The sequence below is a fragment of the Aquila chrysaetos genome, chromosome 2 (assembly GCF_900496995.4).
Source record: "Aquila chrysaetos chrysaetos chromosome 2, bAquChr1.4, whole genome shotgun sequence".
In the NCBI taxonomy this organism is placed as follows: Eukaryota; Metazoa; Chordata; class Aves; order Accipitriformes; family Accipitridae; genus Aquila; species Aquila chrysaetos.
Window position 1 is genome coordinate 57098858 of NC_044005.1, and position 18371 is coordinate 57117228.

Genomic DNA, 18371 nt, shown 5'->3' on the forward strand with positions numbered 1-18371 from the left:
GGCCCATGCTCATGGGAGGGCTGAGCAGCTTCTGCTCTTTGTGGGAGGACTTGGTGCTGGGGGAGCCTGGAGCAGCCCCCGCGGCAGGCTGTGCTGGGGCAGGGGGTCGCAGCAGAACGTATACAGGTCACACACTTCACTGATCCTCAGGCACAGGTTAGTCTATGCTGTCCTTGCTACCGACTGTAAATTATTAACTTTTTTCCCGAATTCTTAATTTAAGAACACCAGACTGATAAGAAACTCCTTTATTACTAAGCTTAAATCTCTCTATTGCAGGCAAACATGTAATATAATCCTTTTGGTAACCTCACCAAACTCCATTTTAAAAGATAAATTTCCCTGAATAAAGAAACACTGCTGCTCATGGATCAAAATGGTAAGAAAATACCATTGCAGTAGCAATAAATACTCTTGAAATTCACCAAAACAAAACAAAGTCTGTGATTTATTTTCCCGGACTGATCTCAAAAAGGGCAGTTTTTAGCAAGGGTATTTTATATGCCAGTTATTTTCACATACGCACATCAGATTACATAACATATATTGTTGCAAACAGTAGTTTTCAATAACCTATTTTATAGATTTTCTTCTTTTTAAAAAACACACTTTTTCCATTTTTTTTTTTTTTTTTAAGATCTGTGAACATGATGACTGTACTAAAAGGTATGATAATCTCTCTCAGTGTTTTTCCATCTCTTCAGTGACTTGCCATGGGAGATAATTATTTGGCAAGCACATTTTGTCACTCTTGCCAGGAGTGTCAAATATAGAAGTCAAGAGGACTTTGTAGGTTACTGCTCCAGTATAGAGACACTTAATGAATGCCAGAAGTCAAGTGAGCATAAAACGGTCTTCACAAAAGCTTGAGCAAGACACAACATGAAAATGTTCCAGTCTTTCTTAAAAATATTTCTGTGAAATTTCTCCCCAGTTATTCTTTTTTCCAGTTTACAGCTTACAGTAAAAAAGACTTTTGCATTCTCTAACACCTCCGCACAAGTTTTAATACCTCACCAGTAAGAAAAGCAACTGGTAATATCATAATGTCACTACCTGAATAGAAAAAATATTCTTCTACAAAGATAATGAACTAGATCTCAGACCACCGTCGCTCTGGCTGTAGTCTCATGACACAACACCTCTGTGGCACTGTCACTGTGAGGTACCTCCTCCCTTCTCCTTTCCCACTGTTTATTCATCCCCTGAGACACAGTGCACTCTACCCTCAGTTGCGGTGGTACTTTTTATGTGGACCAGCTGTGAATTTTATCTAGGAAACTGTTCTAACTTGAAAAAAAAGTAAAAAATAGACAATGATTAAAAAAACCAAACCAAGCCAGATTAGTTGCTTGGTCCAATTTATACTGCATCCATGCAAATGATCTGCACCAGTCTGTTTGAAAGTTGGTATATCTGGCATGCAAAAATACCTAAAGTGGACATTGCTGCATATATGTTAGAGAATAAATCCCCAGCCTCGGAATACTTTTACCATTGTCAGTTATTGCAGTGTATAGCAAGGACAAAACATGGTTGTTAGACACTAATTTTATGTTAAATAAAATATGTTTCTGATAATATTTGTTTCCTTGTCTGTCCATCAAAGAGAGGGGGAATTACTAGATACTCATCAAAAGCTAACATAAAAATTTAAAAATCCTTTTAGTGTAGGATAGAGTCACAAGGCTGTTCTGTGATTAGCAAAAGATTTGTACTATTCCACAGGTTTTACAAGAACTATTTTTACTGTTTGTCTTTTCAATCATCTTGTTAGCAAATTGCTTAGTCAGAAAACACAGTACGTTTTTGTTGTGCAGTGTACACTCAACAGGATTGCTTCAGTGGAAAAAAACCTTCCAGATATTTACTACTTCTGAAAGAATTTGTGTTCAGTAACCACTTTCACCTCTGTATTCCATCCTCGTTTTTTTTAATGTGAGAAAAGCCATTCAGCATTCTTTTCACTCTAAACCAGAAAGCTGTGATGCCCTTACACTTACACACTTATTTTTGAGAGGAAAAGAGCTGAATGAGACTCAGGAGCAGTATTTTTGCTATGGTGCAGAGATGCAGATTTGGAAGCAGCCTTAAGTATACAACAGACATGGCCTTATTTGACTTACAATGTCAAGAGTGAACTTGCTTCCCTCCTAAGGGCGGTTTCAACTACACTAAGACTTGGTCTCAGTCCACATCAGCAAGATGGTTATTTCCAGAATTTGTTTTCAGAGGCAGAAGATGCTGTGTTGCATATCCAGTTTAAATGTACCAACAGCACAGACGCAACAGGAATAAGAAAGCCTGTAGGGATCAGGAAGGCCCCAGGAATAATATATCATCACTGGTGACAATGTGTGCATCAACATGCAGTCACCAAACAGCAGACACTTAACAAAGCATTCTTACAATCATTTAAAACTGATTCTCTGAAGAATTGTAACACTTCTATCCCGTTAAACTTAGGCATATTTCCCTTTGATTAAGACAAGCCCAGCATTTGTTCACTAGAGTCAAGAAGAAAAATATGTCAGCTGCTCACTGCTGCACATTTGGTATAACAGCTTAGATGAGTCACATCAGTGTAAAAATCAGGAATTAGTGCTACAGAATTAAGGGCTATACTTTCAAAAAAATTTTTTTTCGCAATTAATGCAACGTCTTCATTTTTTACTATCTACATCAGGCACATTAGGTTTCTGTCATCACTTGTGACAAAATAATCCAGTTGACAAATATTGCTGGGTTTCAACAGTCTAGTAGCATAGCTTTCATCTATGGACAGCCACGCACAGCAGAAAGGGCAGCTGCCATTAAAGACGCCCTGATTGTTTCTTGCCGCCCCTCTGCCAAGGGTTACGGCTGCCGGGGGAGAGCCAGCCAGAAGGACAGTGTGTTCACGGCTCAGCCGCTTCGGCACAACGCCCAGCCTTCTGGTTCAACTGACCAGGGAACGGGACTGGGCACAAAGGCTCCGGATTTGCAATCAAGCAACCAAGCTACATGCACATGTTCCACTCTTGACTTTACTGTGAAAGTAACTTCTGGCTGGGGGGAACACGTCACTGGGAGTGGTAGCTTTTTAATTGCTGGGGCTATATCCACTAACTTTCCGTCAACTACAAGGGATTCTGGAGAAGTCAATGGACTTGGAACAGTTTAGCAACGTTAGAGGTGAGCACAGCTCTTGCACCATACTTTAGGCTACTTAGGTGAAAGGAAGATAAATGATACGTCACCTGCCATGGAGGGATCCATCTACAGATGGATTATGTAGTGAAGAGAGAGATCTACAAGACCTGCCTCTGTAACAAATGCCAATCAAACATCTCTGATGCAAAAAACCTGCAAAAACTGCAGTTTTTCTCCTTCACGTATTTATAGTATCTATCTTATAAATAGTAGAAATAAAGCAATAAAAGGGACAGAAAAAGTGGACATTAAAACTATCCCTGAAAACAATGGTTAAACATTAAATGGTGCACATTATTGTCTACCCTTCTCCTGGTCAGCCTTCTTTTTGATTATCAAAATCAGTATGAAATAAATTTTTGTAATTCTGGTACATTTGCACCCATATGCATACCAGTAAAGCAGTCCTCGAACTTGAGGTCACAGCTCCAAGAGGGGCTACAGCAGTTACCAGTGGAGCAGCAATCACAATGGGAACAAGGCTGGCAAGCAGGAATGGACTGCGATTGCAACAGCAATTCCAACACCTTTCAATGGCAAAGCGGGAATCAGTCTATTTTATTCTAGTTATCCAATTGTCCTTTCTGCTTTACATGTGTCACGGATATATACCTGTTAATTTAATTAAAAAAGAACATGATCGTGCAGTTTTTAAGTTATTTAGGTTTGTTTGGGAATTATTTGGGTCAGTGCTAAACACAGCAGAGTGGTTATGCTTGAACAGTAGTAACACTTCAGGCTCTATACTTGGATGTTTCCATTGCAGGAACAGCATTTTTATAAACATCTACCATTTAGAAAATTAGCATGTACTCTGTCTGCATGATATATTACTAGCATTACTTCTCACAGGGAAAACTCAATTCCAGTATCTTTGGCAACACTGTTTTCTTTCGGTCAGCCTCTTTTTTGGGGACAAATCCTAATTAGGTGTTTAATTCCCTTCCATGCTGTAGCGTTTCCATCAGCTTATGTAAGCAAACCATTTCACATCATAATCTGTAAAGTATCTAAAAGAATTTAAATGTTTTTATTGAGATTCCATCTAATTATAGACATAGGCAGTATTTCATGTATAAACTGTTATATTCCATTCTTCCTTTCCCATTTAGGAAATCAGATGCTTTCTGCTGTTTACCTTAATGACACATCGCACTAACTTCGTTCAAACTATGTAAGTTTATATTTATTTTATCTGATTTTTTTCCTGTCTATAATCCTGAAATAAAACTAATTGGTTTTCATATGAATTATGTTCTTACTTATTTGTTATTCTATTTACATATTTCTGTTGCAAAACTCTGAACCTGGTATAGCTGAACATACAAATGCACGGATTGAATACCTACTTCACAGTGATGAAAACTGTCTGTTCTGAAGCAACTAGCAATCTATTCTACAAAGACTATTCTGCAAAATAATTAAGCCTTACTGTTGTCATAATTAAATTATGCTTTTTAAGAACTTTTTTTTGTTTCCTGTTCATAGTAACACCTAAGAAGATTTGGATGCAGACAGCTCATTTTCAGTCTGAATTCTACATAAATTCTCTTCATGCCAAGCCACACTTACTGTTAAGCATGCTACCCAAGGCTTTAAATTTCTATATTGGAAATTTAATTCCTCCCTGCTTGGAAAATGATTGTAAAATTTCTCATTCTTACTGGTTTTTGAAAGTTCTCATGGGAAAAGGTGAAACAAGCAAGAAATCTGCGTAATTAATTGAAGAATACTGGACATCACCTTCCTAGCAAACATTGGTAACCATTCCTGCACATACTTGTATCTTCTGAGTTTTCAGTTAGAAATAATAAGGAATATTAGCTCTGTGGATCAAATTATGTTTAAACCATTTCTGTAAATATTTGACAGAAACGTAATGGAATTTGGGGTTGCTCCATTGTTTCCTTCTTCCTTAATATAAGAATCCATAGCATTACTTTTGCAGCCTAGAATATGATTAAGATGATTTGGTCTATTTCTGTGGGCTACACAAAGCATTGTATCACCTGGACAATGGGTCATTTTACTCTCCCTGCCTCCATTTGCAACTCTTACAAAGTTCTTTTGTTAACTCTGACTTTCACCACCGTGACTCTTGATCAAGAGCAAAATAGAAAAGCTAAAGCAGACACCTTTGTCATATTAGCTTTTTAGGAATATTTCACTTTAAAAAAAATAATTACTTAAGAAGATGTTACATTTAGGGAATTAAGTGTCATATAATACTGTCTTCTAAAATCTGGGACAAAGTCAACACATAAAGCAAGGCATCACTTTAGGAAAGGGAACTCAGTTTCAGCCAGAGATTCTTTGCTGCCAAAGAGAATACACAAGTTGCAATTCTACCTGTACAGAATTCTACACTTGTAATGCTACAGTTCTACAACTTGAAGAAAGGGATTCGATTTAATGCACATTCTGGTATGGTCAAAGTATTGTCTTCTATTAAACTTGGTTTTGCTTATGTATGAATTGTTTAAGCACATCCCTATTTAGCAGCTATGTTCTACATTGAAAAGGAAAATAGCCTCCACACCAACAGCTTTTCTCTCTTTGTGTAACAGAGTAGCTGGTATCTTCTACAGACTTTGTTAAACTCAGTTAGGACACCGAAGAGGAGTAAGACATAGCTTCCTTCTTCCTCTCTTTTCCGGAGTCTACACTATGATCCACCAATAAACAGTTCATCATCTCTTGCAAGGTCAGCCAGTCTGTCCCACCCATGTTCCTGCTCGGCCAGGTAAGTATCCCTGGCAGGCTATCTTCTCCGAGGCAAGACAGGTTATCTCTAAACCCACATAAAAAAGAAGGTTACTGAGCGCAAGAGTACTTTCAGCTTCTTTTGCAGGTTCGTAGCTCACCTTCCCTCCAAATTGTTCCTCTTCACTGCAAATGTGTAAGCCTCTCTTTGCCTAGAAGTCCTCAAACCCTTCTCCCCAAATGGTCATGGGAATCTGCCCCATAATGAGACCTTATTGAATGATTAATTCCTACTAGAGAGCTTTTCAGTTTGTTTTGTTTTGATCAGCAGCCTGGTCATGAACTTCTGTGCAATTTTTGTTTACTTATATCCTCTTCCAGTTTCAGTCCTGGGTATTGGTTTGGCTAGCCTGTGTCTTCACAAGACAAGAAAAATATTTCTGTTTTCTCTCCTCTGAGAGATTTACACATTGTAGAGTATATAAAATAGTATGGAATGCCAAAAGTTGATTTAATAGATCTTGCATATTTTAATTACTGCCTTGATTTTAACTAGACAAAGAGCTTTTCTACAACCTCTCTAAAGAAGACAAGTCAAAATCTTAATAGCATTATTGATCTTTCCAAAGAAAAGGTATTTTCATTAGTTTTATTGGTTATTTATCTCTTCCATGACCAACTGAGTTATTCTATATTGTTCTTGATTTCTTAATGGAAAGCAACCTTTCCATTTCCTGTCATTCAAGGAAGATGATCCTACTACCCTTCTCTTTAAACTGTTACAACTGGAAGTAATTTAAATTACAAACAAAGAAATGCAAATTACAGATTTGACTGTTTCCAAGGCTAAGAATGCACTTTGGCCTCATATTAAATATATTCTGTAACGCTCTTTTACCTGCTTATACTTTCACAATACTGTCAGGTTCTTTCCTTGAGTCTTTCTCTTATGGTAGCTCATACAAGGGAATGATCTGAAATAATGCTGTTTTCTAACCTTACATAAATATTTACAAGCAATATATGGGTCCCATTCTCCACAAGAATCCAATAAAGAAGCTGGATTCTGCTCAGACCTACCAGGATTCTTCTACATAAATCTATTTTTGTACCAACCACCACCTCTCTTCTCAGTGGAAAAGTGAGACAGAAGTGAGCTCAGCCACACTGATCTACAAAGGATGACAGTTCTGCGAAGAGCCTAAAATACAAGTGTAAATGAGATGAGGTCCCAGTCGCTCTGACCCTGGGACTAACACGAATTATCTCACTCAGAAGGGTGGAGCTGTAACAAGTTTATGGTATTTCCCAGCTCTGCTGATCTACACCAGTTCCAAAGGTGCAGGAAAAAAAATCCAACCAATAATTTGTTCTGGAATATAAGCCATGAATATAAATTATTTAAATGAAATGTGGCCTCATCAGTGTAATTTCACCATATATCCAATGGCTTTGTGTCAGAGAACGCTTTTGGACATTGCTTATCTATTATTACTCATTTTTCACCTTTTGTATCTGACTTTCTCTCTAGCACTAGACAGACATCCACCAAATGAAATATTACATTATAGATATGGTAATATTTATTTATAGAACAGGGGCTAAATGAATATTATTAGTAATATTTTCTAATTTTTCATCAAGGACACAAAGATCTGTGCCTGCAGTTTGAAGGCCAAAAAAATGTATTTTCACCTGCTTCATAAGTTCTAAATGATTGCATTTATCTTCCTTTTTCCTTCTCAGAAAGCCAGTTGCAGGTTTTATTCCCTCAATTTCCATTCCTTTGGGATTTCCATGTTTTCAGAAATGGCTTGATCTCTTATTTCTCTCATCTTAATGCCCTCGATTCAACAGTTCACCTAAATCAATCTTTCCTGGAATTACCTGTATTCAAGGAACTGACAGCAAGGATTGCTGATGGAAAGCCAACAACGTAGCAAGCATTTTAACAGTAGTATTGTTGCATACGTGACAATTTTTCTGATGTCTGACAGCAGAGCGATGCAAGGATCTTGGTATCTACTTCACATTGTCTTGAGATGCTGGCTAATGCTGTGACACAGAAAGTGTCCTGCCAGAAGCATTTCCCACATCTCAACCTTATAGTTAAGCCTTAAATAGCTAATTTAGGTTGAAAGTAAAGAATCTGCATGTATACTGTACACTTGGATACAAAATACTGTATCCAGTATGCAATCCATATACATCTATCTATACTACTTCTCTAGATACCCTTCTCACTCAATGAGGAACCACAGACAAATCTAGGTGCACCATTTATCTTGTCCTAAACCACTCATTGAAAATAAGACAGATGGATCATGTCCTTAAAGGGTCTAATTCTCCCCCTTGACAAGGTGACTAATGCAGATGTCTGAAGTTTATACTATATAGGCCTGTAAAGTACGTGAGAGGAGCTCACTAGCGCCTTGATTTGGACAGCTGCTTTCCCCACACAGCTAGCATAGACTTATACAGATGTATCAGGTAGGAACTTGGATCCTTCCAAAACTCTTTCACAACTTAGAGAGAAGAAGTTGCAATATGGATGGAAAATTCCGGGCCATCATGGATACAACACATTTAAATGGCACTGAGCCCCATCCAAAGTGTGGTGCTGACTGCTCTTTATAGAGCAGCAAATTATTCCCAGTTCCTTGAAGCACCTTTTCGGCACTTCTTTTCTACTTCTTGCTGCCTTATCGACCTTTTCCATCTATTCTCCAGGGCTTGTCCTGTATTCCTGCCTCAGCACCACTGCTGAGGCTGCACCTCTGATGCTGCTACCTTATAGTAATGCCTCCAAATAATAGGAAGAGAAAACCCAACTTCACCTCTTAATGAAAACATATTCTTGAGGAAAGGGTTCAGTCTGTGATCCAATGGATGGTGCTTCTAGATTACTCAAACCACATCTTCATTGTGTGTGATTTTCAGAGAACATCTGCTCTGAGTGAGGTGAGCATTATAGTTTGGATGTCAATGTATGATATTAAGGCATACATTAGCTCTCCAGGTAATCTCAGTATTTTTCAAAGACAGCTGAGATTTGTCTCCAAGTATATGGACAATCTGACAGATCAACCATCATTATTAGTACTTGAAAATCTCTGTCTTGTATCATTTGTCATCACAAACAGTCTTGTGATGTTTGTTTTTCCAGTCTTGGCCTTGCAACTGAGACATAGCTACCTCAGTTGATATTTTCTCTGTCTTGCTATTTTTTCCATATTTCTGAGAAGTTCAGAATCTCATGTTCTTGCTCAGCTGCTAGAACTTCATGCCTCAAGCTACCCTAAATAAAATGTCAGCTGTGTATGTATCTCAGTTCCATTCTCGTGTATAGCAAAATGGCAGCCCAGAAATTTTCATAGCATGTGCTGAATGAAGGCTTCTGGGGCCTTAGAAAAATTCCCTAAATTTAACGTTGTTTTCTACTTGTATTATTTCACTTCCTGCAATAAACTGGTCAAACTTTCCATGACTAAGCTGTTTTATAAAACATTTCCTTCCAACTTTAACATATCTTAGTACTGCTGAAAATCATTACTATTATGAGAAAATTATTGACAGAGCTTTTATAGGAGTGATATCCCAGTCCCAGGCATTGTATTACAGGGAACACACTGTGCAGTGCCTTACATATTTCATTTTCGTTCATACCATAATATTTCGGGATGAAACAGCTGATCATCAGCTCCTTGATGTGTGTGATAATTGCTTCATGCTGCCATAACTATGTCCATGCTACAACTTCGTCTAGAAGCCACTCTGGGGGGTTGCCAACATTTCAGAGGTGCAGTCTGAATCTCAGCAGCTGGTTTACAAGTCCTAATTGATTTACTAGCTTGAATTTTGAGTGCTGCTTGTATTGCAGGTTTTAGCCTTAGAGAAGTAATGGGTAGTACAAGTGTAATTTCATCCTGCTCTTATTTAGTTATTTTTCTATTATTGTAATCTACTTTTTAATCTACTTCTATTATTAGAATCTACTTTTTCAATCCAGAAACAGGCAGGGTGAGGTTGACAGCACGTTCTGATGCAATACACTTTTGTCCATGCAGATCCTGTACTAGACTGCCTCTGATATGACCCGGAACCCAGCAAATACTGTTAGTACCTCTTGCAGACCACACTGCTAGAGGAGCGTGGAGCATTATCCAGGAGCTCTTGCCAGTATCCAACTTGGGTTCTGAGTCTTGAGAGTGTTTCTACTTTGCCTAGTCAGGCATAGATAATAAGATTTTTGTTTAAGCTGCTAGAGTCTGCTCTGTGAAAACACATGGCTTGTCTTGCTTGTCCAAGGCTACTAAGATGCCATTCAACCAACTGATCAAGTACTCTTTGCAAAATATCCGGACCTGCCCCTGCCCCCCAGAAAAGGGAAAAAAAAATGAAATGCAGCCAAGTCCACATATTTTATCCTATGAACATCTGAGATGAGCACAGGCTGAATCAGATGTTATAATATAGCATAGTTATAGAGCTGAAGAACATTTATCAAGCATTTCTGTCAACCACCACCCCTGACTAGGAGCCAAAGGAGGACTTAGATTTGAGATTCTTCTGTCCGGCACATTCCGGTAAACACATCAGCTGTCCACTGACACATTTTGAAAACTGAATGACAGATATGTTGCGATAAACTTTTCCACTGCATAAAGTAGCCAGTATATGGGGAAAAAAAAAGGTTTTTTGAAAACAATCTCTAGACCACAGTATTTTCAGTTCATCTTCAAGAAACTACTCAAAGCTTAAACAGAAATTCACATTATATTGTTTAAAAATATTAATTTTGTGTAGGATGTACTAAACACTAAATGTATTAGTATTTCAGAAAAAAGCTTGTAATGTTTCCAGTTTCTAAGTTAAAGCTAATGATCTGTTCAAATGCTGAATATGATTGCCTGTTTCTCCATACTAACTTGGTAAAGGAAAACCAATTTCTTTGCATGTCCAGGAAGTACACTTCTCCACTTGAAAAATGTATTTTTGTTGGGGAAGAACCTTTCAAGACATCTGTAAAATATTCGAGTTTGAAAAATCACTGCTTGAAAGTATTCGTATTTTCTTTTTGTGAAAAGAAGTGGTGAGCATGATCTTTGAGATACTTGGGACTCTTTGTTATTTGATACAAACCCAAGAATTCCTGGAAGTAACATGGACACACCACAATTTGCAGGAGACGTAATCTGATCACAAGAGCTGTGAGCTATGAAACAAGAGAGAGGATAAGGGCATCAGCATGAAAATAAGAGCCTGGAAAAGTTCTGAGATGTGAAAAGAAGATAGACCATTTGGTGTAGGACTTTAGAAGTGAACCAAGACCCCTACAAAGTAGGAAGAAGAGAAATGGTGTTAGCACTGAGTGTTCAAATATTGCTACTACGGCACTGACCAGCAGCATCTGCATTGCAAAAGTCCATTGAAAGAATCTCTACAGAAGTCAAGCCAGTTTTTTTTATGAGCTAAGCATAGTCTCTGGTCTATTTATGGACACTAGAAAAGTTCCAGGGAAATTAACAGAAAGTGTTGAAACTGCTGGCAAGTGTATTAATCTCTACTAAACTCCATGTTTGGCTGCAACAGGTGAGCATCCTATCCAAACAGGCAGCCTGTCCTGCTTCTCTCGTCCTCACAGCAGCCATTGCTAATCCTTGTATTCATCGCTTCTAAAGTCCAAATTGGAGCAACTCCACTGACCAGGCAACAAGTTCATATAAGACAACAATGTAAAGATGTTAAAAACTGAATAAATACACAAACATTTCAGTAAAGAGCAGTCATTGTTAATTTATTAAATAGTCTAACTGCTAGTAAAATAATTTATTTATAAAACCAATGTTTGAAAATCTGGATAACTTACTCAACTTTGTAAAAGACAGAATACTTTAAAAGAAAAGGCAAACTTCTAAAAGATTCTGGAAATACTTCATTACAAAACCTGGAAATAGTGTCAGTGACACCCAATCTTCCCCTCTCTCCCTGACAATTTTCACCACCTGCTTTTAGCTAAAGTATAAGCCAAGATTTGAAAACTGTAAATCACAGGGAAAACTCTACATACCACATAAGCTGCATCTCATAGCTACCAGACGTTCCGGCTGGGAAATCAAATCCTCACTCTCATCCACACTTAGGATAAGAGGTACCTTACCAGATTTCTCTGTAGACAGCTATTCCTGATTAGAACACGACTCTGTTCAGTACTCTGTCATGGGGTAGATCAGAGCTGCAAAATACATAGCCTGTTTCTAACCAGCAACCAGATAAGTTCTGTGTCCTGCTGGTAGATTAAAGTCACTGAAGTTATTAAAAGTCCTTTAGTTTACCTGGGAACTAGATATGCGGGCAGCATGAGACAGCCAGCCAGGTCCTAAGGCATGCCTCCCCTCTATGCACATGCTGGGCTACCAACCTTTCGGCCGTGGGTCATCTCTCCCCGTTCCCAGTGCGGGGGCCTGCCAAGGACGGCAAGTGGCTGACTCTGTCTTCTTTACCTGACGGGCTCCTGAGCGGGTTTTTGCAGCTGAGGTGGGTGGGCAGAAAGGGGCTGGGGAAGGGGCAGGGGGCAGAGAGGGAGAGCCCATGGGCACAGTCTGGCAGGAACTGCTGCACGGGAGACGGGTGCAGTTCGGTGCAGGTAAATTGGGAGGTTTAAGGCCTGGCAGGTCATTAGAGATGAGGCCATTCGAGGCAGACAGGACCATTTTTTTCTCATTCACCTCTGCAAAAGGGAGCAGTGATCTCGTGCTCCAAAGACAGACTCAAGAACAGTGTTTAGAACAACCTCCTTGAATTTATAGGCCACAGATGCTACCCATGCCCAAATTCAAAGACAGGCGTAAAGTCTTCCTTTAATGGCAAAGGATACAGAAGCCATTACATTTTTATGGTTGTACATGCATGTCTCGAGACCCCAGTAAGAACTATAGCATCACTGAGACTTCTGAAGGAGAGCCAGAATGGAAAGCAAAATACTGTCAGCATCCATGTGAATGTCAATTCCGCAAAATTCACAACCTTAACCAAAGTGAAAGGTTTCTATATTACCTGTATATGAATAATTTTTATAAAGCTATATATGTTATATATATTACATATATATATAATGCATACATACTCTCTCCATGTAGATATTTATATACACATAAACAGCTGGCCACTCTTTACTGCATCTGCCAGATTTTAAGAAAATCAAAACAGTCTCAAAATACTAACAGTCATGCTTGGATTGCTCAGCATCTGACTGTGGCAAATGTACAGAACCTCTATGTAGTGCATAGGTTATATGGGCCTTATAAGAATTGCTTGAACTGAAGAAATGACCGATTATCTGTCAGTGTCATGATGCATAAATACAAACTGATCAGAACTAACTTCACAGTTACAGTTAAGAACAACTTTTTATACGAAGTATGATCATTTATCTAGCAGTATCAAGGGATTAAAAAGAGTTTTTTACAACCTTTTTTAAATAGGTGCATCCGACATAAGCTACTATCATACTTACTTTTAGCATGTGGTCTCTGAAATCTCAAACAGCCATGAGTCTAACACGACTATGCAAATTTTGGGGAAATGCAGTTCATCTCAAAGGTCCTAAACCTAAAGCAACCCCTATTGAACTGCATCTCAAATAATCTGCCCCCTAGATGTGAGGTTATCACTGTGGAATTGTTCTCCCTTCAATTGCAAGAGGTAGTTGTGGAAACATTATCTGAAGTATTGATAAATGTTCTCGAGTAGGAAAACTACTTCGGTAGTTAGGAATGACTACTTTCCTGTTATTTCAGTATTCAGTGTCAAGTGCCTGCTTTCCACAAAGACCATGCAGGACAGAAGAGCAACAGCAAAATAAACGGATTACTAGGATTTCTCTCCCAGTTCACACAGAACAAGGTATTTTTGTTGCTGACCCAGAACTGCTAATGAATGAGTTATTGTTCAGATAGTTATGCATGTAAGTCACAACTTAGCCAAACGTGTAATTTAAGGATAGGTCCCAGTTAAGCAAAGGAAAAGTCTTTACATCCTAACCATCTACAGATGCTATTGATAGCCACCACTACTGCTTGCACATGATATTAAGAGCCTATTCTGCTGTGGAGTTCAGCTATGCACTTCTACCATTAAAAGGAGTTGCCAGGCTTTGTTCAAAACGCCGCTCCTGCTTGCCCCCAATAGAGAGATCAACGTTGTGGGCTAGGCTAGCCCACTGGTGACGGAGCTAGAAAGTGCAACACTGCAATTCAACAACTTGAACTTGTAGCCACATTGTGACACCTGGGTCTATTCCAGACATCTGCTCCGAGGAGTATGCGCCTTCAAAATCCACACTGATCAGTGCATCGTGAAAGTACAGGACAGAACCCACTGTGACGATGTGTGCCTCCTAGTCTTACAAATCATATCCTGTAAAATTTCATTTTCTTGCCAAATGTTTCTTCTCCATTACCTGCTATAAGCAGAGTCTCATATACCAGCCCTGCATCCACAGCTACAGAAGCACACATACCACATCTGTGTATCCCATCTAACAAAACCAGGGCTCTATACACACACATCGTAACCACAAGCCACATGGAAGAAAACTCACCACAATGCATCACAGCATCTACCATACAGATAACCCCTTGCCGATAAAAATACATACTCCATGCATCACATGCGACAAGCCCAACCTCAATAAAAACATGTAATCTATCGCACACAACAAAGCTGTGCCCCTGTGCAGAAACAGCCCATCTGCGTGTCACGCAATACTCCTAAATGTGCTGCTTGTACCCTCCTATTGCCCATCAAGTGCCCAGGCTGTCCCAGGGCCTGGGGCTCCGTGCGTGTGGATGCACGCGCGTGTGCGTGCACACTCACCTGTGCAAGAAATGCGTGAACACTAAGTGTCTACGACTGCACGTACGTGAACGCGTGTGACCGCACGCATAGCGTATATGAACGGACACGGCGCCTACAGGTGCGTGAGCCTACATGTGACCGGATAGCGCGCGGGCACGTATGCGAACATACGGGTGCGTGCATGTAGCACATCTGAGCGTGTGCACGGGTGCCAGCGTGTCCGTGGAAGACTATATACGGGGAGGGGGCGTAGAGTGCCGCAAACACGTGTGCCAGCGCCTGTCCCGGTAGCGTGAATTTATACACCGGGGTGCGAGCGCGCGCTGTGTAACACGTGTGTCGGCTCCTCTCCGTGTCCGTGTCAGTCTGCGTGTGCGTGTGCACCCCCCCCCCCCCCCCCCCCAGCACACGCAGGGCAGCGAGGACACGCCACGCACCGTGCCGTCTCCCCGCGCCAGCCCCTGCGTGCCCGTCAGTCCCGGCGGGGGTAGCTATGATACCCTGCCTGCGTGGGCGTCCGACACTCCCTGCACGGGGATGGGCGACCGCGGGGTCGGGCGGGCAGCGGCCCCCAGCCCACCGGCGCGGTCCCCCCCCCCGCTCGGGACGGGACGGGGCTGCCCCGGTACCTGCCGAAGTGTCCCAGGGAGTCGAAGAGCCGCTCGGAGCCGGGAGCCATGGCGGGGCGGTAGCAAGCCGGCAGCCTCGGCGTCGCTGTCCCGGCGGTGCGGAGAAGAGGCACCGGCCCGGCACTGCCCGGTCCGGCCCGCCCCGCCCGGGGGAAGGGCGGCGCGCGCGGCCCCTCAGCGAGGCGGGGCGGGGCGGGGCGGGGCGGGGCGCGTGCCTAACGGTCGCCGCCCCGCCGCCAACCGTCCCCGCTCCGCGCGGGAGCCGGTCCTCAGGCGGGACGGGCGGGACCTGCAGCCCCGGCGGCCCTCTTCGCCTCAGCGCGGCGGGGACACCGCCGGCCGGGCAAGGGGCAGGGGCAGGGGCAGCGGGGGGGAAAGCTGGGCGGGCTTAGGTCGGCGGCAGCGGGGGCCGCCGCTGCTGCCTTCCCGCGTTAGGGCTGTGGTTCCTGAGGGAGGGGTTTAGTCTCTCACAGCGAGTGGGCGCCTCGGACGCTTTCCTCTGAGGGATGGGTCTCTGCCTACCCCGTCGGGCAGCATCTTTTTTTCCCCATGAAAATTAAATTAAAGGAGCCAATTACGGGCTTAAATGCTCCTGTGACAATCGTTAATAATCTGGTGTTTCAGGCTCTAGTGTATATCATGTGGACGTTTTCAATTAAAGCAGGGAACAAACAATTCTTTCCCAGGACGTCTTCTGAATAAGACTCATTTTTAGTAGCCTTATAATCTGCTCTGTTATTTGGTTATATTACATGGGGGTTTCTCAAAGTATTAGCACACAATGTAAAATAGTATCATTTAATAAAGGTAAAATATGTAATGTGTCCCATCTCTGCCTGACTGTCATTAGTACTCCAATTTGTAATGAAGCCTCAATTAAATTTGGGCTTATTTTTATGTCTTACCCAGAGCAGGCCAAGATAATAATTTTGAAATTGTTTGAGGATTAGCAAAGCAAGTTATGACAGGAGGCTTTTGTAATTAACTTAGCAGTGGGTTTTGTTGGAACAGGTAACGCTCTAGCAGCCCAGTCACTCTGGGCTCTAAGAATTAGGCAAGATACAGAAAGAACTGTTGCAGGTGCAGCTCTCGTATTGAACGTTTTTCCTCCCCAGAGCACTTGATTTCCCCCTTCCCGGGTGGATCCAAGTTCAAAGTTGTCCCTGCTCTGAGTGAGGAGACAGACCAGATGCCCTCCAAAGTGTCCTTCCAGCCTAAATTATTTTATGACTCTGTGATGAAAGACACATTTCCAGCAGGTTGCGTGAGCTCTTTCTGGGCTGCTCTAGTGGAAAACACAAGGCAAAAAAAAACCCCAAAAAGCCAAGTCAATTCAATCTTATTAGATGCATACTTCATTTTTTAGGAAGCACAGAAAAAGCTGAGAAGTAAACCCCTGTTAAATCACTGGAAGTCAACCTTCCCTTTCCAAAACCTGACCAAAATACTTCTGCAACCACACAGGCCATTAGGCTCCACCATTTTGCAGGGAAATGTGCCTTCAAGAGACTGGCACCAAGCAAGCGCCACAACTGTCCCTCTGCACAGAGCAGACGTTGGGGCTTTGGGGTGGCAATCTGTTCCGGCATAGACCTGGAAGAAGCAGATGTTCGCCAGGTTCCTTGGCTCCGAGTGACTCCTGACCGGACCAGCAAAATGAGCAAATACCACGTTACACAACTAGGAATCTGAATAGTAAGTTCAGCAGAGGATTGCTCCTCACAGTGAGCGTGTTGTCAGGCCCCTCGCCTCACCCAACAGTTTTGAAGGCATTGCTACGTTTGGCAAAGCTCCCCATATGTCTCTGTGCATCTGCAAAGGACATTTTTAACACCGAGCCTAGGGTTTGCTGCAGTTACTTTCTTAGGCTACGTAAACTAGTCAGTCTAAGGACGGATTTGTTTGCTTTCAGTAAGAATTTTTGTATTACATGTTTTTTGCTTTATAAATATCAGCATTAAATTTAATCGTCCTTGGTTTTTTTTTTCTGGAGAATGTTTTCCAGGTTTGAAATGGTATGTGCTTGAATGCAGCACTGGTACTTTAACAAAGCATTTCTTTCTCCAAAGAACCACACTAGTTAAACAGTTAGTTGCAAAACCAAACACCACTGAATAGTAAACACTCCGGCTAAATATTGCATTGCTGCTCATGTGCCTGTTTTTAGTGTCTTGCCTCCTACAACAAGTAAATTCATTACTTTTCAACAGCATTATGGTATAGGGAAGAACTATGTTTGGTGTAAAAGTCAAGCAGGAAATAGATAAATCCCTTTCAGTACCATTTTTTAAACCTAAAAAGATCCATCAATAGTTTTCTCTTTGTAGAATCTCTCACAGGCATTCTTGCACGCATTTCTCTCTATGCTTGCCTCTTTGATAATACCATGACTTTACTGCCCATATCAAAGACAGGAAATTTGCACTCACTCCTATTAAAGTTAATACCAAACTCCCACAGGTCTGCATATCCAAAGGTTGTTAACGTATTGTCTGCAATGTCTGCTTTCTTAAACATGTGGTGGTCACAGATTTGCCTTGTTTCTTTCAAGCCTCAGAAGATGCACAACATGCTTTAAGCCTGCCTTCCTCCTATCCTGTTACACCAGCACTACATGAAGCAATAACTGTGCTTTTAGTCACTGTTTTTCCTCACTGAGTTGTTTTTCACCGGAGTCACCCAGAAACAGTCATAGTACTGTTCACGTACAGTACACAGCTCTCTTTCCACAGGATTGTGCTCTGTGATAAACTCTTGTGCTACAGAAAGTACAGGGAACATCTAAAGAAGAAATGAAACATACCTATAATTAAAACGTCAAGATTAGACCATCCGCATCCAAGCTCAACTTACTTCAGAATTTTAGGGATTTTTATTAGCCAAAGAAACTGAAGAGAGGTTGTGATCCCTTTCCTATATTATCTTTGGAAACCACTGGGATGCGAAGATTGAGGGTGTTCACAAAAGACAACACTCTCCAGGGTATTC

General features: G+C 41.3%; 1 protein-coding gene across 1 annotated transcript in view; it reads right to left on the minus strand.

Moving 5' to 3' along the window:
• SLC22A16 (solute carrier family 22 member 16) overlaps positions 1 to 15521 on the minus strand; it is a 37880-nt gene extending 22359 nt beyond the window's left edge. Inside the window, exon 1 of the mRNA XM_030005397.1 lies at positions 15384 to 15521. Within this exon, the coding sequence (XP_029861257.1) occupies positions 15384 to 15433 (50 nt within the window). The 5' untranslated portion in view covers positions 15434 to 15521. The remainder of the gene's footprint in view (positions 1 to 15383) is intronic.
• Positions 15522 to 18371: the final 2850 nt, after the last annotated feature.